The 21,511-nt window shown below is 45.5% G+C and overlaps 2 protein-coding genes across 3 annotated transcripts; both read right to left on the minus strand.

The window, feature by feature from the left end:
• Positions 1 to 39: 39 nt before the first annotated feature.
• LOC118509809 (myosin light chain kinase 2, skeletal/cardiac muscle-like) lies at positions 40 to 19,758 on the minus strand. 2 transcript variants are annotated; one of them, XM_036050957.1, is made up of 6 exons: positions 19,169 to 19,758; positions 18,933 to 19,111; positions 4,266 to 4,560; positions 3,922 to 4,063; positions 3,622 to 3,821; positions 40 to 1,019 (listed from the first exon to the last, which is right to left on the minus strand). In XM_036050957.1, the coding sequence occupies exons 2-6, from the start codon at positions 18,964 to 18,966 to the stop codon at positions 674 to 676; spliced, it is 1,017 nt and encodes a 338-aa protein (XP_035906850.1). In that variant the 5' UTR covers positions 18,967 to 19,111; positions 19,169 to 19,758; the 3' UTR covers positions 40 to 673. The 2 variants fall into 2 exon arrangements, with proteins under 2 accessions (XP_035906850.1, XP_035906851.1); XM_036050958.1 differs by lacking the exons at positions 18,933 to 19,111; positions 19,169 to 19,758 and adding an exon at positions 5,287 to 5,620.
• On the minus strand, positions 19,665 to 20,981 carry LOC118514624. Its single transcript, XM_036061622.1, has 2 exons — positions 20,623 to 20,981; positions 19,665 to 19,671 (listed from the first exon to the last, which is right to left on the minus strand). The coding sequence occupies exons 1-2, from the start codon at positions 20,979 to 20,981 to the stop codon at positions 19,665 to 19,667; spliced, it is 366 nt and encodes a 121-aa protein (XP_035917515.1).
• Positions 20,982 to 21,511: the final 530 nt, after the last annotated feature.

Genomic DNA, 21,511 nt, shown 5'->3' on the forward strand with positions numbered 1-21,511 from the left:
CCGGCTCTGTCTCCGACAGTAATAAGCACAAACCGGTGGTTGGTGTTTGGTATCCGGTAATCTTAATTTTATTTGCTAGCATATAACAAGTAACATTACAACCTATTCGATTCGATTCGGTTCGTAGAACCGCCTTGTCGGGCCTCCCTTGTCCCTGTCTCCTCTTGATGCGCGAGTTGCGGTGGCTGTGGTGGGTGGGGCGCCAGGAGAACCATTGAATTATGCAACACCTCATCATCAGCACGATCGGAAACATCGGAACCGGTTTTTTGTTCCGGTGTGGTTGGGTGTGTGTGTGTGTGTGCGTGTTGGGGGGGGGGGGGGCAGTTGAGAACAGTTGAGAGAGGTCATGGCGATAAGTAGGTGGGTGCTATAATCTACAAATGGGGGAGCTGGTGCATTTGAGTGTCTGTGTGTGTGTGTTTTAAGTAGCTGCATTCCTTCCACCATTTTTTCCTCCTCTGCTCCTCCGCTTTCCCGCCCCACCCCTCAGGATGTCTTCCCGCATTCCGTGAAACGCTTGGCGTGTGTGTGTGGTCCCTTTTACAGCATTTATTGTTTTGATTGCACGATCCGGTATCCGGACACTTCCGATGGCTGAGTTTTGCGAACCCCTGTAACAAGATGCAGACAAAAGAAGGAAGAGCGTCTCTCCCCCATCCCTCCCCCGAAGCTAAACGAGATCGTAATCGATCCGCGCGCCCATTCGCCGCAGGGCAATGATCGTATTGACCGCCTTGATCCAGCGCTTCTTGATAACATAGCGTTTCAACTTTGTTTTTGTCACAGATAGCTCGGTGGTACTTTGGGCGGTGGTTTCCGCGAGCCACGGATGCCGCAGCGCTTTCCGCGCCGTCAGCCGCTTCTCGCCGTCCCGCACCAGCAGCTTGCGGACGAAGTCCTTCGCACTGTCCGACACCGCGTCGAACGATTTGTAGTCGAACGTGTACGTACCCTGGAGGACATTGTTCATCGTGGTCTGATCGTCGCCACCGACGAACGGGGACAGGCCGGACAGTCTGCGGTCGTCGGGTGAAGGAAGGATGTGATGATGCAGATGAGCAGAGCGAACGAGCGCAAACACGCGTGATAAAATGAAACGCGGAAAGGAACGCGCGAGAAATCATATGGAAAAAGAGAGAGAGAGAGAGAGAAGGATAAACAGACTGTATAAGGAAGAGAACGTATGCGTATGCGGCCAAGCGAATGGGATAGGTCGAATGCGGCGGGTGCTTTATCTGGAGGGTTTAGGAGTAATAAGGGAGCATTTAAATGGTGTAATTACAACATTATTGCCTTTAGAAGGACAAAACCCTCCATGTAAGGCACACGTACAAGTTTGTAATCTGTGTTAGGTGTTTAGCAAAGGGACGGCACGTTTGTCTGATAGGTGGTTAGATCGAGCAATCAATTAGCATTAGGGTGCGCGCACGCCCAGGTGCAGTTAGAACTCCCGTTTGGCATTCCTGAAATGGATTTTCCACGATTGGATGCCGGTCCAAGATAGAGTGTATGAATGTTAATTGCCTTTTCAAATGCCATGTGGCAGGGAATTTCCAGCACACGTGGCGATTGTGTGGGAGGGGGGGGGGGATTTTTGTGTTCGTCCTGCTCCACAACGCCCCGTATTTCCTTGCACGAGACCAGTGCACCAGGGAGAGCAAACCCATTCTACAGCACGTCACGGGATTTTTTGGAAAACTCGGCGCTAACATACAAACATGGGGATGTTCCTTTTCTATGCTAATTTTAATCTGCTGCTGGTGTGGAGTTATGTCATTCAGGGGGGGGTTTTTGATTCGTTTTCTGTTTCGTACCGATCACTATTGCATGGAGTAGTCTTTGTGAGTGGCGTGTAATAAGGAGGGTTGATTTATATGCAGCACGGTATGGTAATGAGATCGTTCGTACTTCGCTGGGGTTGAAGAAACTCATCCGATATAATACCCCAGGTCTTGCCCACGGCGGGAGGGAGGTGGGATGTACCGTGAATAATTACGGGAGCAATAATGTATGGAATCATCTACCTGGATTTGTGGGGCTTATGAGTGATCGATCTTTTGCTAGTTAGCGGTCCGTTCGTTAGTTATTCACCGATGATATGGTTTGTTGGGTTTGGTTGTTAGTATATTATAACATATTATTAATTGTTGTAAGCGTTAAAATATTTCCGAATGAGAAGAATGAGAGGGAAACAAAAGCATAACAAAAATCTATTTTAATGACATGAAAACGAGAAAAAAATGTCAAAACAAAACGAATTCACATGGGATGAATTGTAAAGTGAGACGAACGTCTCACGGACAGGGCGAACCATAAACAGAGCATGAGCGGCTCCGGGAGAAAAAATTATCAATTATAGGGGATGCCGGAGCTCCCAGGTGACAGTTCCGTTCCCAACCGTGGGACAAAATTAAAAATATCTATGAAACTGTCAAGAGGTAGAAGACGAGGTCCAACAAACCCCTTGGACAGTTCCAATAACACTGCGGCAGAGCACCTTTTTCTCCCAGGAGCCGAATTCTGTACATTCCTGTTGATGGTTGTACCTGTTTAGCACACGACTAGGAAACGCAAACACTAACGACGGGCCCCCCCTTTGGCCATCGATTACCAGTAATAAAAACCAAATCAAAACGGTATGTTACCAAGAACACTCGTAGTTTACAGAGCTTAATAGACAGCACATAACAAGTGTTGTTGATCACAGTGCTGGTCAATACGTGTGTGTGTGTGTGTGTGTGTGTGTGGGCAATGAGAGACTGTCCACATATAGTTACAAATTACTACGAAAAAAAAGGGAAAGAAAAACCGATTAAATGGGCTCCGATTGTATTGAAATGATTTGAAAACAACAAACCAAAAATGTGGGAGAGAGAAATTTAAAGCAAAATTTTGAAGAAATCTTAAGAAAACCGTTAAAAACAATCAAACAAAACCAAAGTAACTAACAGCGTAAGAGCAGCTAAGAGAAGAGCGATTCAACGTGAAAACCAAACTACAAAAAATTAACAAAATACTATAGTAAAGGTAAATACATATACCTTATAAGAAAAAACAAACATGAGAAGAACAGTAGGAAAAAACCAACAGGAAAACACGAAGTAAAGTCTTAAAGCAACTTCGTCTGAATTGTTCGAAACTGACCCAGTAAAACCCTGCTTTGCGAGGGCTATCGATGTCCGGACCAGAGAGGCCGACAGAGTACCGGGCAGACAGCCGGAGGAACCTGTGTTTCTGTGAATGAATGAAGCGGATATGGGGACACACCACACTGAGGGTTATTTCCGGAGTGAGCAACAAACAGACACACACACAAGCGCACGCGCGTGCAAAAATTGTTCAAACCTGCCACAAAAAAGAAGCAACGAAAAGCAACAGCGTCCCGCACGTTTTCCATCAACAATTTCCGTCTGGAGCACACACACGGTGCACGTCATGCCCGTTCGCGCGGCTCTAATTAGTAGCTCAATTACGCGCGCTCGTATGGGGAGTGTGGCACCGGTGCGTCGGTTAGGGTGAAGCAATTAGGATGCACAGCAGCTCAGTAGTTCGGCAGTCACAGCACGGACAAACGATCGCTTCCTGCTGCTGCTGGAAGCCGGTGGGTTTGTTACTCACAGTACGTAACAGATCACGCCCAGGCTCCACATGTCGGTGTAGAAGTAGATCTCGTCGAAGTTGAGCACCTCCGGTGCAGCGAACTCGGCCGTGCCGAACATCACCTGCAGCTTCTTGCCCGGATCGTACCGGCGCGCGAACCCGAAGTCGATGATCTTGATCCGGTTGCCCGTCTTTGTGAGGCAAAGAATGTTTTCTGGCTACCCGGCGGTTTCGGGAACGCAAAAAGGGAAAAAACACGCTCGTACAGTGTGCGGGAAAGTGTGCGACAAACGCCGCCCCCCCACCGGGGACACTCACCTTCATGTCTAGGTGGATGATGCTCCGGCTGTGAATGTACTCCATGCCCTCGCAGATCTGCCGCATGAAGACGGCGCACGCTTTCTCCGTCAGCACGAAATCGTCGTCAATGACGCGCTCGAACAGCTCGCCACCTTGAATGCTGCACGGGAGGATGGCAGTGAGAGAGAGACAGGTTAGGAGACCGAGACCGAGACACGGGCGTCGCGTACAAGAGCGCGAAGGTCACCATCGGAATGGGTGAGTCGTAATAGCAGCCGCTATATCGTCCCCTATGTTTTTGTTTTTTGTAGGAATCACTGCACACACACACACACACGCGAAGGACGAAACCGTATACTTACAGCTCGAGGATGACGTAGAATTTGTTCTCGTAGTCGAACGCATCGTACAGCTGGATCAGCCGCGGATGGTGCAGGCAGCTCATGATGTCGATCTCCCGCACCATGTCACCGCGGTCCTTCTTCTTCTTGTACGGTACAATTTTGGCCGCCAGCTCCAACCCGGTACCTTTTTCCCGGCAGTGAAACACCGTGCCGAAGGTGCCGCGCCCCAGCTCGGGCAGTATCTCGAACTGCTGTTTCGGGTCGACGTCCAGCTTCAGCTGCACCTCCCGGAAGGCGAAGGCCGGCGCGAGGTCTGGAGGGAGAGCAAGGGTGAGAAAGGAAAATGGTTTAACTTGTTTGGGGATTTGCCACGTGCAGGTGAGACCTTCCGAGACCTTGGACACCTTGGGATGGAATGAAAATCGTCGTAAGGGATTGGTTTGTTTACTTAAGAACAACACGCTGTAAAACACGGGTACAATTTTCTCCTCCCCGCCTCTCTTTGTCTAGGTTCGGCCTGGAACCTCGGCCCGGCCAAGATGATTGCGCTCTCTCGTTTTAGCGAAAACTTAATACTATCCGTTCGGAAAGCTGTGTCATAGTGTTGTTGATAGATTTAAGATTTGTTTTCGGACAGCATTCGACGGCGTGTTCGATCTCCGTCGGCAGTGTCCTTGACATACAGAACCGAACCATTAATAATCTAAACGTTGATCAACAAGAGCAAGATGCTCGTCCCCAGACTAACTACAAACTTAACATTTTAGAGTACTTCAATGTAAGTCTTTAATGTCGCCTTAAAAGTAAGGCTTGGTTCGCATGGAATCCGGGTGTCCAGGAGTCTTAGGTCTCAATTGGAATGGTCTTCATCATTTGATTGCCTCAACTCATAACTCCTGGCGAGCTCTTTCAAGAAGAAAACGAGGATGGAAGTTCGCGGTGACTGCATGATTCTCATTGAATCCCTTATGCCTTCTTTTATAGCTAAATAGCACATCACAGGCAATCAATCCTAGGGATTAACTAATATCGGGTTTACCGTGTAACGTTGCACACATGTTGCTTTAGACAGTTATTCGATCGATATCAAAATAGGACGAAAATGGCACTTTATTCAGCTGAGATTTCATAGATCTTCTGGAACCATAACGTTACACTCGGGTCTCCCAACCACACGTCACTGTTCAGTTAAACACAATCTCTTCACAATCGTCTCACACTTCACAAAGCTGCTCGCATCCGGATTACTCACAACGCAATTCACACAAAACCACTGTACGAATGTTCATGTCCATGTCCATGCGATCTCACTGGCTTTTCACAACCGACTGAAATCCGAAACATCGCCGGCAGCAGCAGCACCGACCAGCTACATCGAATCGCTTAATTGGACGCATTCGGATCTTCTTCCAACCGTGGCGAAACAGACCCGAAACAACCACCGCGATCACCACGTTTCTTACATTTGTCGTCCTGTTGGCCTCCACCAACCAACCAATGACCGAGGCCGCTGCTGCTCGTCGTCGTTGTGAGAGGATGCTGATGCGTAGTGGCGCTCAAAAAACACGCGTTTTGCCTCCAAACGTTTTCGCGTACAAGGAGCGGGAACACCTTGTGAATCTTGGGGTGTGGTGTGACAAACAATACGGGGACCGCACGCCGAGGGACACGGTTTGCTTTCAAGCGTGATGCCTCCCCCCCCCCCACCCCCCATTTCTTCCGCGCACTGTCTCCAAAACATAAAAGAAGAGGGCAGGCACTCCTCTTCAAACATTGGGCCGCACGGATTCAATAAATCAAATCAATTAGGGAATTTAATGGAGGTGAGCACAGTGTCGTTCGGTCTGTGGTGGTTCCGTTCTAGCGTGACCCGCACTCTGTGACTAATAGGAGGTTTAGGAACGACGGAACGTTTCGCGTGTTCCGGCTAGGGGTTTTTCTTGGGCTGATTCTTCTGAACGGAATGTTGCACCGCATATGCACTGCCACCTGTCGTGTAGGAGTAGCAAGAGTGCTCTGCAATCCATGGCACACAGTGAGGGCCAAATAAGTTTAATTGCTATTTATTAAGGCGAGCATACAAAAACCAAATGAAAAAAGTTTAAAATTTGTAGGAAAATAATTTTGATTCCAATAGGCAGAGTGTGAAGTTGTCAAAGTAGCCGTTGGTATTGTTCACGTCTTTTCAGCGCTCGGGTAAGTAAGTGCAATATCAACGGCTACTATGACAATATCATCTGAGGACATTAGAATAAAAGGTGATTTCCCTGATTAAGAAGCCGTTTCCATATCAACTAGCTTTTTTTGCCATTTCATCTAAGACGCCTGCCATAAAAATGGATGCTATTGCCTTATCAACTGAAAAACCCTGTATTAGCCTAGCGACCTCTTAAGTCATTGTTTACTAGACTTATTGTAACAAACAAACAGGGGTTCAAATCCCATCCAGATCGCCTCCCCGTACGCAGGGCTGACTACTTTGCTACGGGAAAAATTAAGTCACAGATAGCCAGAAATGGCAGGCCGAGACCTCTCGAGATTGTAGTGCCAAGGAAGAAGAAGAAGAAAGTAGTCAGCCCTACGTACGGGGAGGCGGTCCGGATCGGATTTGAACTCCGGTCCTGTCGTGTGAACCACCAGGCCGCGCCAGAATCCCCAGAGGATAAATTATTCAATAAACAGTTAATAAAAGATGGGCCCGAATAAGAAAACAAATTAAAAAGGTATGTCGAAATGCTTCCTTGCACGAGCCGCAGCAATTATTGCACCCTCAATCGCAAGCAATCAACTTAATGCGAATTTTATTTCCAAAACAAACGCTCTTAATTCCACAACAAATCAACGCCATAAAGAGATTGATTCAAAGTGTGGTGGTCGTTGGCTGTGTGATGGTTGTAAGTAATAACGTTTTACTTTTACCCATTACTACACAAAAGAAAAGCAAGAAGCGTTACGGCGATCACGTCTCAGCTGTTGCGCACCTTTCGCACACGAGGAAAACGTTTGCTAGGCAGTCAGTCCGCAACACCACAACAAAACACACAGTCGAATCGTGCTGCACCGGACGCGGGTAGATGTAAATAAATGTTAAATTATTGTTCTAAGGAAGAGGTTCCCTCCATCTCCATTCGTGGCGGTCCCTTTCCTGGCCGGTCGGCATGCGTTAGTTATCGCGCACAAATGGCGTGGAAAGAGCGGCTGTATGCGGTACCACATAAAAATAGAGACTCAACCGAGACCGACCCACACGGTGGCGGCGACACGCGCGTTGAGTGGTGGATTTCTGCTGGGAATGTTGGCGCTTGTGCAAAACAATTGAAGCAAGCGGGGTGAAAACCAGTACACAAGCGTAAAAGCGAAACAAGGAAGAGGAAGAAGCACTGTAATAGAGAAAGCTAAAGCCCCTGCCTAAAACAACAGCCAAACCCCTGCCTAAAACAACAGCCAAACCCCTGCCTTGGCTTCCCTTTCGAACCTTCGAAATCGAGAGTTCAAGAGCAACATCCGAGTGTTCGTGTGAACTTTTTATGCTGTGGCTATTTGTTGTTGGGTCGGAGGAGGAGAGGGGGGAGGGGGAGGTAATGTGCTTTGGGGGGTACAGGGTAGTGAGTTTAAAAAGAGTTCATAAAATGATCTCCCTCCCGAAGGATCTCGAAGCGAGAAGTGCGATGGGCGATCGAGAGCCAATTGGATCATTCTGTTTGTTTTTTATTTATAGTTTTAATATTAATTTTGTATTGATTTACATTTTATTATTTAAATATTAGAATTTTTTAAATGAAAATTAAAAATAACTGTTTGAACTTAGTCTAAATCTAAGGAATCCACATCTTATTTTATGGACGTAGGATGGATTGGGGCGATCCAGTGGCCGAGATGATAGCTCAGACCTCAAACAGCAGAAGACCGCAGATCACAACCCCTTTGGACCCCTTTCTTCTACGGAGGACTGACGGAGACCAGCTATGAGTAATTTAAGTCATGAAAAGTTACATATGGCGGGCCAACACCTCTCAAGGTTGGGACGCCACACAAGCAGAATATGTAAAGATGGGTTGGCCATATTCCTATGCCTTATAATTGTTATATCTCAAACCGAATATTTAGACACAAATATTTTTGAGCTGGAAAACCCTATACTAGTGTTGGAAATATTGCCGGTTTTTCGGAATGGAACCAGTTTCTTTTCAGAAAGGATCCTGATAGGACCTACAAAAAAACAATAAAATGCAGACGTAAACAACAAATTGTAGGTACAAAAAACCTACTCGGTAATTTTATTTGAACCTTGGTTTGAGACTTCCATGGCAGCGGTGGAATGAACCTGGTAGGTTCGGATGGAAATGTCCATCACTACTTTGTACTAGCATTATTTTATCCTTTTCTTTCTTTTGTTTTAATATCTGAGAAACTTTCATAGTTTTTGTAAACGAACCGGAACCTGTTTCTTTAAGAACCTAGTAGGTTCTTTGAACCTACAAAAATAGTATAATGTAGGTGCAAACAACAAAATGGACTACAAAACGAAGGTGCAAAAAAACTTACTCTGTGATTTCATTCGAACCTAGGTTCGAACTTTCGAACCTAGTAGGTTCAGACCAAAAGTCCCATCACTACTCGGCATTTATTAGAAGCATTATTATGAATTTTCTCACTACAACAATTAAGAAAACCCCTGCTAAGTGTTTCCCCACCGTGCGCCTACATACATTGTCTTTGCCACGATCTCCCGTAGCAAGATTTTGCCATATGCGATCCCGAACCGTTCGCAGCTCGCGAGCAAAGCGAGAGTTGGTTCTATTTTCAGCATTGACCACCAGCCGCCACCAGCGCAACGATTGTCTCTGACCGCACGATATGAGCTACAGTACCGCACCGCACGCACCGGCAACAGCTGTGTGCTGAGCTCACTGATAAAAATCCCAGCTCACACACAATCGCCTCGCAATCGCTGTGCTCCTGTGCTCCTACAAAAAATAAAATAAATCCATCGGAATGCCACTGCTCCCGAGCTCTAAACTTTAATGGGCACGTCACATAAAAATTAGTATCTGTTTTACGGATTTTGTTTTCCCCCTTTTTTCTCTCCCTTGTAAAGGAAGTATCAATTTTAAGCGGCCAACCGTCGCGCAACGGTCGAACACATCTGGTGTTGCACTTCCAACACATCTGGAGCCAGCCTGCCAGGCCAGCCAAGAGACACCCCCTAGTGACAAACATCAACACTCGATCGCGCGTGTCTCGCGCAGTGTGTGAAGGGTGTGTTTTATGTTTTTGGTTGTTTGCTATCTTTTGAATCGGGTTTGGCAAATAAAACAGTACGATCAACAGGGGTGGGTTAAAAGTAAAAGCAGCGTCGGGTGAGCGGTTTTAGCAGGAAATGTTCTTGTCAATCTTCGATCTTTACCCGTATCGCAACGGGCCCCCGTGTGTTGGCAGTGAAACACAGCGATAGTTCGGCTGTTTGGCACTAGCTCATGGTTTGAAAATGTGATTTTGGTTCGGAAAAGCACAAGGAATTGCAAATGTTTACCCCCCACCAAAAAATTGAAATCTATTAAAAACCCGGAAAGGTTTGTGAACGAAAGCTGCGGCAGAAGGGTAAAAGATCAAGTGCAAGGTAGTCATTGTTTGGCTGGTCGCACGAGTCGTTCACTCGCCCTGTGAGTGTTGCCGCGGGACGGTAATTAGTCGTAAAATTTTTCGGCTCCATCTGTGCATCGTGGGGCACGGTCACGGACTGGGTAGAACATTATTTTGGTTTTTGTGTGTGGTGTGGTGCCAATTTTGTTGACGTTTCAGCTTACTCGTAACCATAAACACAGTGTGACACGAGGTTATGGATGGATGAGGGCTTGGCGTGTGGGGGACCGAGGGAGTGATGCAGAAGAAGGTTTTGCTGTGTTGTATTTGTTTTGGTGTATCCAAATGCATTTCAAATCATCCCTTAAAAAGGACCACGATCGACAAAGAAGACGATCCGAGTCGAAGAGTCGGTCCAACTTTGTATAGCTCACAACTCAATTTCTACTTTAACCGGTTGTACTACCAACAGAGAAACGATGCTTATTTTTTAAGGGTCTGCTGAAGAAGTCCACGATACCGCTCACGGTCTAATGTCGTCCTCTGCATATCCAATATCCCGGTCTTTCTAGCGATCTCCTTAGGCCTATTGGTCCTACTCTGTCCATTTTGACGACCTCAAAAGACTTTTTGGTGTGGATTCTCCGGTGTCAGGCCCATGAGATCAGTCAACCAGTGCGAATCTATTTCGTAGCACGAGGTGATCTCATAATCGTATAGGTCATAGAACTCATCATAGTAATGGTTCCTCAAATAGTCGTCAAATAGTGGATAGATTTTACCCTTCAATTTTTACCAGTTCTGCTAGTTCAATGTCCATCATCAGACCACTTTACTTTATTCAAAATTAGGTTAAAATGCAAAAAAATCCATATGACCGTTGAAGAACATTTCACACAGTGTTTGGGAGTCGTTTTGGGGGTCCTGGAATGATCGTTGACGACCTCTAACGTTCCCGTAAAGTCACTGTTTGGTACTAACTAGGAAAAGATTTTTGTACGCACTTCCTGGAAGACTATGATACGTACTCTGTATCGTTCAATTATTATATAGGGCGATATTGGGTCATGTCTTTCGATTTTAGGACTGATGGGATAGACGAACGTTGCTTGGGAGGCTCCGACTAACACTTGATTTGTTCTGTGTCTTGTTCTCAATTTGATTGTTTTAGATAAAAAGCCATTCCCAACTAAACGGCTTCTTTTATAGATTTAACTGAATCTAATGGTACTTTGGGAAAAAACCTTAACCATGCCCAAAAAACATGCAACAGATTGGGGTTAGTGCACTAGAAAACAAAAATTGGAGAGTCTTATGGGTGATCTTCATTATGATCCTTGTATGACTAACTAAAGCAAGGTCTGGTTTAAATTAATATCGGTGGTGGCATTTCCTTTACTACAATTGCCTTTTTGGCAGAGCTTCCTTCGGAAATGCTCATGCCTTTCTATCTTGTTATGCAGTGCTCGGGTGCGAATGGTAATAGTGATTGAGAAATGAGATCGTCATGGTGTATATTTAAATCAAGGAAGGTATCGATTTAATAAATTAACTTCTCATATCCATTTCCCAACGATTACGATCTCTTGTTAAACGATCAATATTAAAAAATGGATTCTGCTCCTTTTTGCCTAAATTTAGCTCTTGGCATACCGTAACATGAACGGTCTTCCTTGCTTTGTTTGCTATGTTCTTCCAATATTAGTTGCTCTTTGTAATCCATTAGATCTAAACACCAGTTTAGCCTCATTTAAATCCATCATCTCACGTAAATTTTTGACAACAAAACTAACCCACACACAAGCACTCAATTTCATTCACTCACTCCCTTCAGTTAAAGGGATTGAAGGAACTTCTGCTTGCAGGAACCCTTTCGTCCCATTTTAAAACTAGCGCATTCTTCCTCCCATTCTAGCCGAACGAACAATCTGCGAAACGTGAAATGGCGCAATCGAATATAATGTGCTAGACCATCCGCCGGAACGAGGAGCTACAGCTCGCCCCCCCATCCGCGCCCAACCCACAGACAAAACGGGTGAGTGTGGTGGTGTTTGATTTATGTCTCGGTGACCTTCACGATTTATAACGCCACTGCTGTCGCGATCTGTCGCGCCGCGAGGCCATCCATTTAGTGAAACGTCGCTGGGAGAGGGAAGATCCGCCATCGTACGAAACAATATGGAGCATAGAGGCGAAACAAAAGGAGCTTTGGTAACGCGTTCCATAAAAGATTGCTCTGAAAATTGAGCTCCCCTATCGAAAGTTGGTGGTTGGCACAGTTTCTTCCGTAATTCCCGGGCGCACTCTCTCGCTCTCTCTCTCTTTCGGTCCGGTGAGTCGTTAAACGTTTGGCAAGGACTCGCGAACGGCTCACCTTAGGTACGGTCGTTGGTACTGGCCTGGGGCTGGTCGTTGTGTCTGCTGATCGGTCCCAGCTGGCATCGGACTGCGAGGCATGAAAAGCGACACGAGCGTGTTGTGTTGCCATTTTCCCCACTCACGATCGTGTGCGTGTATGTGTTTGGCCGCACCAACCGGTACCAACGACCAGGCGTCTCCATCGGAATCGTACACGAATCGTACGCCGGTTTGATTTTTACGCCCGTGAACCACCTTGACATCCGGGTTAGCCAGTATGCCATGACCTTGACGCACGGCCATCACGCTCGAGCACGGCCCCGTATCGCTTGGCGGTGCGTCCCGTTTATGTTGTTTATGTTAAACGCCGTGTGCGCGGGTCGATGTTTCACCGTGGGACAATGCGTTCGGACAAGCAAGAACAGCAGAAAAAGGCGGTGGAAAACCTTTCACTTTCATGCCAAAATTTCTCAAAATAAGAGTTATTAGCACACGCTCGCTGCTGATGCCATCGGATCACATAGTGACGGCACCAACGTTACGCAATCAGTTCCTCCGTCGGACGTCTGTAAACAACGCCATTTTGGCCACCCTCTTCCTTCACCCCGTACCGGCAAGCGGTGAAAGGACGAGAATCATTCATTCACACATTGGTTAAACGCGCTGTGCAAGACCTCGGATAGCATTTAGTGTGGCGTGTTGTTGAACTCACTGCCGCGCGCGCTCTCTCTCTTCTTCTGGGGCAGAGGTTTCGTTTGTCATTGACGCTTAATTGAAGATTGATTGCACATTCCGTAGTTTAATGTGTGCAATTTGATTTTGGGTAGCGGCTGAACTTATACGTGACATTTTGAAGATTATCGTGAGGTATTTGACACGCACGGCCCTTCTCACTGCGCAGTATGTATTATTTAAACGTAGAACGTTATTATTTCACCTGGAAAAAGACGATTATCACTGGTCTTAGCCAACTTTCTCTTAGTCTCGAAAAGTGTATTGTCACTTCGTTCTCCCGTTCCCGTTCTCCTATTGTTTACCCCTATGCCCTTAATTGGGGGCCAGTCAATCGTGTATTCGCCGTCAAGGATCTTGGTGTTTGGCTGGACACAGGTCTGATCTTCATTTAGCGACCCCAGATGCCTTAAAACTTTATTTTGCGCCTTGATCAGATCATCGTTAGAGTACTGCTCAGTGATGTGGTCCCCTACCGCTAGGACCCACATTGACCGCATCGAGCGAGTCCAAAGGTCCTTCACAAGATTTGCAATTCGAAAATCTCCTGGTGATTGGTGTACTTGCTTGCCTTGCTATGTTTTCTTGGCCTTGCTTGGTTATCCTCGACCTAACACTTTCCCCCTCTTTACCTGGCTTACTAGGTAAGATTAAGTTAATTCGGATTAGGTCAAAGTACTAGGGTAGGTTTGATTAGGGTATTTAGCATGTAAGGGAGTTTTTGTTAAGCCGTGTTAAGATGAACACGTGTAATGGGGGACAGGTTCGTGCCTGGAACCGGAACAGTTTTGCCAACATATACTGTTGAGGAAAATCTAGGATTTATTTTCGCCTAGGAATCATAACTCTCTTCCAGAAGGTGATGAATGCCCTGAAAAAAGTTGAATATTAATGTCTGAAGCTGCTACTCTGAAGCTTTAGGTCTGAACAATTCTTCCACCGAACCTCATTGGGGGAACCTGACCGGAGAAAGACGGTGTTGTAAGTGAACTCTGAGGTTCATAAAGGCTAGGCAAAATGCGATTCTTTTAATAGCCTACCATGGCCTAGATGCTAGCTAGTTGCTGTGAGAGTGCTGAGGATTAAGTGGCAATATTTTTCTGAGAGGGATAGAATGAAGCTTCTTAAACTTAGAATTAAGGAACAGTTAATGCAATGCATGAGCAAAACATAGTTCGAGTTACAGACAAAACTAAAGTAAAAATGGCAAGCTTCTTTCATATAAAAAGAAATTAAAATTATTAGTTAAAAAAGGAGGAAAAGAAAGGAATTTAAAACCAAAGCCAAAAGACATCAGAACAATAAATTGCAAAAGTTTAAACGATTCTCACACAACAACTCAAAATAGAAATTGCTCTGTACCGAAAGTATAAACAACGATAAAAGTGAACCACATCAGTTGAATGCATCAGAGGATCATCAGACATAAAGTAAGGGAGGTCTATTTTAATTTGCACGGGGATGATTGCATTGCACTCTGCTTGGGTTTATGGTCGCTTAATCCCATCTGTCGCCTTCATACTGAGAGCAAGCGCATGGGATGTGAGGCTAAGAAGGTCTATCTTTCCAAACATGCACATTTTTTTTAAATCGAAACCCACAAACATCAATGAACGGTACTTGAAGCCTCCATTTGTTTTTTTTTCTAAAACATAATTAAACCCCGACGACAACATTACCTCATCCGTGAAGAGGCGTGAGCCACGAGCTGTAATACGTACCATGCCGTGCCATGACACACCGTGACGTATATTGGCAGGCGTACCATACTAACCAGATGCTATCGTGGAATTGTCGGGTATTTTGGCGAGCAAAAGAAGAGCAAAAGCAGAAGCAAATAATCTAACGATCTAATAATCAACGAAAAGCAAAAACAAACACACGAAACGCAGCAAATGGTTGAACCTAAGATCAACAGCACAACAACAATGCAGCAGCTGTGGGACGGGACGCCAATCGGCTGCTGATGGTGGTTTGTCTTGCGATGCGATCGCACAGACAATCGTCGATTGTGGAATTCGAAAGGCGATGCGATGTTTGCATTCGGTGCGGGGATTTATTTGGTGCGTAGCGAAAGACGATCGGTCTCGTGGAAGGATTGTTTTACCCGGCGCACCGTGAAGCAGCGTGCGTCTATCGGAATCAGGATCGAGAAGGAGAATTGGGTTGGAGTTTCGGTGCGGTGGGTAATTAGAGCGGATGCTGATCCATTGCGTGCAAAAAGATGGACGGAAAGTTTTTCATTTTTCAGTTGAATAAGTCGAATTTGCTTAATTTATTTAGTAAACATTTTTTCCCGTCTTTGACAATAACAATGTTTGACGTTGTGCCAACTGTCAATTTAAACTAACCGCATGTCCACCACGTGGGTTTTTGTGAACAAAACAGCCGAACGGAGGATTTGTTTAAATCGGTTTCACTTCACTGATCTGCATGATCTTCATCCTGATTCGCTGGTGGCCTCATTTGCTACACGTTTCCTCATACCAACTCGAGCATGTTTAACAAATCTCTTCTAATCCTGGGGAATCAATTATCACCGTCTTACCGGCAGCGTTCGCCTTTGCAGACCCATTTGACGGATCAATTCGACCCCCCGAGTCTCGCATATCTTCACCCTGGTGTAAACGTACGCTTTATTGTCCCTTTTAATGTGCGACGGAGTAGTAGAGAGTGTTTTTGAGAGAGTTTGCTGGCCGGTTATGCAACCCCGCTTAAGCCCCGAACGTGCCCCAGCAGCCGAGCGGCAAAGAAGCAGGAAGAAACCATCAACCACCGAGCATCGAAGTGTGAGACATTTCAATTCTAATTTTAGTTGACACTATGCCAAAAGGAACCGCCATCCTTTACTCCCGTTCCCGTTCTTCGCTCTCCCTTCTTTACGGCTCACGATCGTACCTGTGGCCGGCAGGAGCCTGGACCGCTTACCGTACATCAGGAAGGAAATAATTTTCCACGATCGTAAGAGATCATCCGATTTCGATCATTATGTGATTTTGCACAACCCGACACTATATGCACACGACGCTCGTTACGGTGGATTGATTTATTGCCGGGCAAACACATTTCATTGACAAATCAGCCAAATTATTATGGGATGATCGGCAAACGGGGTAGGAAGGCGAGCACGTGAGTGTGGCGATAATTTTTATTAGCGTTATGAGAAATGGATTATTTTTATTCGGCTTGACGGCGGCTTGCTCTGCATTCTTGTTATGATTGGTCAACAACAGAACATGACTGGGTGCGCTGGCAAGGCTGGAAGTAAACAGCTTGCTGTTTGTGACATACCGTGTGAAGTGTTTGGTTGTGAGTCATTTGAAAGTAAATGTTTCTTACTAATTATTCGAAATAGTAACAGGCTTTGCGGAATTTTATTACCACAATTGAACCGCACGATGGAATGCGTTTGCTTGCGAAAAAGGGAAATAAAAGTTGGTGGCTTTCTTGTGAGGATTTCTTACAAACATCAGTTGAAGTTTTATGTTTGTACAGTTTAATTGGCTACATAATATGCACATCAAATATGCATCTAAAGACTTAAGGTTTCTGGTCAACCCATGTTCGTTAAACTTTTCCTCACAATCAACTGTTAGATATCCTAAAGACCGACAGCGAAAAGATGCATCGTTCGAACGATGGCTTCAATATAAATTATAGCAAACGATTCTAATGAGGCAAACCGATCTTCAGTATGATCTTCATAGATCCTCTCTGTAGAAATTGATAGTTACGACCTCTATTTGGTCTTAGCGTACAAGAAGAGGCCAATAGTCGGGTTAAACAGCCATACAATAAAATAAGTTAATTTCGAATTGCAATTTTTATTAGTAACAATGATGCCTTATCACGAATTTAATTGCAGCTCACACTGTCTATGCATGGCACAAAAGGGAAAATCTTATTGGGAAAGAATTGTTTGAGAACCATCTTAAATAATCATTTACGATTTTTTCTCCTAAAAATTTGCAGGATGTTGGGAGGATTCTAGGTTGAAGAAGCCAATGTCGGACAATCGAATAAGACATCGGTCTAAAATAGGATCCGGTTAGAAAGTCTAATCTAAGAAGTCTGTTCCCTAGACTTGATAGTAGTATTTTTGAGGTTTGTATTTGTAGTAACTGATTCTATGTCGACAACAATTTCCTGGCCATCTGTACAGCTCATCATCTTATAATTTAATTTCCTTTTCTCAAGATGAGATTTTTTTAACATGAAAAAAGAAAGAATGAAAGGAATGACCTCCACATTCCACAGAAAGCTCAAGCGCTCCGGTGCTATAAATGTGCTATAAAATGTGCTGTGACTTGCGAACAGTCATAATTCAGTTTAAAATTATCAACAAATTTTTACGGTCGCTTCGAACAGCTCATCGGTTGCTCAGTTACCCCGCCGTGAAGGTGGTTGTAGTACGTTATTTTTTCATGAATGAATACCACCCATTCACAACGGTGGTATATGACGTCCACCTTTACTCTGTACCGTGGCTGTTTTCTTGGCTTTCATCTGCAACAAAAAAAAGGCCGACAAGTAACCCATCATCATTTTTGGACGATTTGTGAGCTTGCGGTGTAGTTCTTCCATCACTTCAATCGTTTCGCCCCGGCAGTGTGTGCAATTAATCAACGAGCGCGAGCGCACGCCTCGGGATCTCACTTCTTCAACCGGAGCTCATATCAGCATCGATCAAGCGCAGCAAGCCAGGGAACGGCTAGATTGAATAATTGCACCACCAGCTGGATGGAGCAATCCTTCCTTTCCTCCTTCTGGTCGAGGTTACCATGGTAACAGCGGGCGGGATGACCGTTGGGCACTAATATATCAGCATAAAGTTACGAGCGAGAATGGAGACGCCTGGTCGCTTGTAGAATGGTAGCGGCACCGTGTTACACACCTGGAGCGTGTGTTCTAAACGATCGGCGGAGGGGGTTTTGTGTGTCAGGCAAGAAGATCATAAACATTCCCATCACGCAAACCTTGTTTGTGGTCGGGTCGGGATGTGTGTGATGAATGTTTACTTGCCCGCCAAAAATCCGCAGTCCGAAGCGATCGTGTGCTGTCTCCATTCATTCCTTCGCGTCCCATTGTCGTAGCAGAAAATGGCGTAAAGTCGCACGCCACCATTACAGCAGTGCGCCCGCCAAACGGCATTTGACGTCAAACGGTCACCCTAATTGCGTTTGCTCGCCATTCCTACGCCATCTTTGCTTCGGTAGCGCGGTGAAAAACGCGGAACGTGATAAAACAGGACACGGAGCGCCCCTTCACTTCACCAGCGGGCTGCTCGTTTGGCAGGAAAATAAACGAGCTACATTGTTTACCGATCGAGACTGCGGTAACGGCGTCGTAAAGTACCGCCGGCCGCCGGCAAGCGATCGTGCAAGGTGATCGTCGTACGTGTGTGTGTGTGTGTTGGGCAGGCGCTCCAGGATGGGATTGCTTTTTCTTCTGTGTGTGTGTGTTTTTTTGTTATGGTCGGCTACTGTACGATGCTGTAATCAACGGTAACGCGGAAATTGCCCATTTGCGAATGGTAAATCGGGGCGAAAATGTACCATCGTCCATCGCGCTGATGCTGGTGGTGAGTGAGGCCAATCGCACTTAATTAGAAAGTAATGCGGGATTTAATTGCGAATTTAAAGTAAATGGCGGAAAGAAAAAGTGTTGGATTGAGAGGAGAAGTTTTGTCGGTGAAAGCATGGGGAAAACTTCCTTCGAGGAATTTTATTCGACTTTAAATATCCAACAACATCCTGATCTTGAGAATATGCAAGCCATCAAAGAGCTAGGTAAGAGAACTGATATTTATTTTAAATTATTTTATACTCAAAATTGTGTTCTATTGATTTAACTTCTTAAAGAATTTAGCCAGTTTTTATGTAACACTTTTATAAAAAATTGAGCTAATTATTCTTTAGTTTTGTGTTAGTTTTCTTCGTAGCAAATTATTGCTTACATTTTCCTAATTATTTTTATAAACCTTATCATACTTAAAACTCTCAGCGATCTTACCTTTTATTGGATAGTTTTCATCAACCTTATACATGGTGGAGCCTATTTGTCTTTGTAGTCTTGTAGCGTGTGGACGTTGTCTTTTCAGTTGAGTTGTAGCCGATCGCTCCGAATTCTTTTCGTCGTCGCCGGAATATCACCGGAACACCACCGAAAATCACAGGCTTATATAAGCCAAGCTGAGTGTGATCATTAGCCGAAAGGTTAAAAGGAAATCGCTAGCCACTGTGCATTACCTGCCACACCATTCACACCATCGAAGCTCGAACTTAAGCTAGTATAAACATTTTTTATCACCTGTTGTAATCACTGGTCTTGAAGAGCCCGTGGTACCATGTTTACAGTGGTAGCTAATTTTAAATCCATTTCCATTCGATCACATTGCTTCACATAAAAAAAAACGATCACACACTCCTGATGTCACTGTTATTATTCACTTTTCTATTCAATATTTTACAAAACTGTACAAAACAATGCGGTTTACAGTGGCCCTACTCACTCGTACCACACATGTCCACAAACGTCCATTTTGTGATCGATCGGCTGCAGACAACACACACACCCGCGTTACGTTTGGCGACCGAATGCTACGCGCGCGATAGTGAGCAGGAACAGGAGATGGAAAATCCGCGTACGGATCGGTCCAACAGGCCAGATCCAACTCACCGACCTGCTTGAACAGTCAGCCGGGTGTTGGCATCGATTTCGGTGGATCGTGTCTGCTCTCCCGCTTTATGCTCTTCAAAACGAAGAACAAGAGAACGCGTCGGGGTTTTTTACTCACTGTACTGAAGGCGAATGGTTGGCCTGTTGAACTCCCGTGGCTTGATAGGGAGAACTTGGGGTTTGGTTTGGTTTCTCTTCTGGGGGTTGGCTGAAAGAATGAGTGATTAACCCAGACTTACTGACCTCCAAACGCACAGACAGACTCAGCGGATAGGAACGGAACAGTGGCGTGTGTTCAAGAAAATTGTGAGCAGTTTTGCTGAAATTTTACACATTACATTGGTTTTCCATTTTTTGTGGCGATAATTCTGCAATACAAGAAAAAGCTTAACTGTCTTTCATGGCTCTTATATATTTTTTTGGGATTTTTCTTATAACGAAACTGATTTATTTATTTATAAAATATTAAATTATTGAAGAATTCGCGGAGTTTCGGATCGATGTGTGTTGCAATATTTACCAAGCGTCGTGTTCAGATTCCAAATTCGAAGCGAGATATAATTGTGTTTTCTGCCCTATTTATAAACTTTCTGAGTGCCCCCCACGCGAGCGACACTCATCCTTACTCACTGTATACTTGAAATATTTCGTTTATCAAAAACTTGACGAAACTAGCTTTCGTCAAGTATGGTGTGACGTCTAAGCGTAAACAAAACATCTAAACGTAAACATACTCCCCCCCATGACAGAATGTCATAACAAAATAACTAACACGCGGTACTAACAGGACGGTTTCGCAACAGGTAAAACGCAAATTTTCGTAACAGGACGCGTGACTAATCCCTTTGCCGTTTTCAGCTTCACTACACGAGTAAGCTGATCCTCTCCAGGGTGTACATCAATGATGCGCGCCAGTGGCCAGCGGGTGATGGGGAGGGAATCGTCCACAAGGATGACCAGCCTGCCGGGAACGATTTCGCATCGAACCGCAACCTTATTGTCCTTCTGCATTTCCTGCAAATACTCGGTGGTCCAATGCTTCCAGAAACGTTGCACGAGTAATTGCCAGGTTTGTAGTTCATCCAAAGTGTAGGTCTTCAGGCGCGTGTAGTCGGGAACGGGGACGGCGTACATGGAAGTACCGATCAGGAAGTGCGCAGGAGTAAGCGCGGCCAAATCGTTCGGGTCATCCGTCATCGGCAGCAAGGGACGCGAGTTCATCGCCGCTTCTATCTGCTGAAGAACGGTGCTGTACCCTTCGTAAGACAGCCTCGAGCTGCCCAGATGCCGGTAGAGATGTCGTTTGGCTGTCTTCACCGCAGCCTCCCACAATCCACCGAAATGTGGAGCCTTAGGTGGAGTAAAGTGCCAGGTAATCCCCATGTCAGAGCAGTTGGTGGCGATGATGTTTTGCTGTTGCTCACTCTGAAATAACTCGAATAATTCTTTTAGCTCGTGTGACGCACCTTCGAAATTTTTCCCGTTGTCGGAGTGTATATCCGACGGTAGCCCGCGCCGGGCTGTGAAGCGGTGTAAAGCGGCCAAGAACCCTGCAGTGGTGAGATCGCTGACCAGCTCCAGGTGAACCGCCTTGGTTGCAAAACAAACGAAAACACACAAATAACATTTGGCAGCGGCAGCTCTCTTGTACGTCGGCTTAAGATAAAATGGGCCGGCGTAATCCACTCCAGTAATAGAAAACGGCCGGCTCGGAGTGATGCGTTGATACGGAAGTTGGCCGGTTTGTTGTTGCACTAGGGCGGGATCCTGTCGTATGCAACGAAAACAATTACGGACTACTCCTTTCACTAATCTCCGTCCGTCGAGCGGCCAATATTCTTCTCGAATCTGGGAAAGTAATAGTCTTCCCCCGCCATGCATCAGCTTTTCATGAAAGTGGTATGCGATGAGAC

This window comes from Anopheles stephensi, chromosome 3, assembly GCF_013141755.1.
Source record: "Anopheles stephensi strain Indian chromosome 3, UCI_ANSTEP_V1.0, whole genome shotgun sequence".
Taxonomy (NCBI): Eukaryota; Metazoa; Arthropoda; class Insecta; order Diptera; family Culicidae; genus Anopheles; species Anopheles stephensi.

Bases quoted from the DNA above. Each gene is read 5' to 3' on its own strand.
- LOC118509809 (XM_036050957.1), bottom strand. From the start codon at position 18,966: ATGTATAAGGTTGATGAAAACTATCCAATAAAAG. The intron at 3,822-3,921 runs GTGAGTGTCCCC...ACCGCCGGGTAG, and splicing joins TCATCCACCTAGACATGAAG to CCAGAAAACATTCTTTGCCT. The intron at 1,020-3,621 runs GTGAGTAACAAA...CGACGACCGCAG, and splicing joins GGCGTGATCTGTTACGTACT to ACTGTCCGGCCTGTCCCCGT.
- LOC118514624 (XM_036061622.1), bottom strand. From the start codon at position 20,981: ATGGGGATTACCTGGCACTTTACTCCACCTAAGGCTCCACATTTCGGT.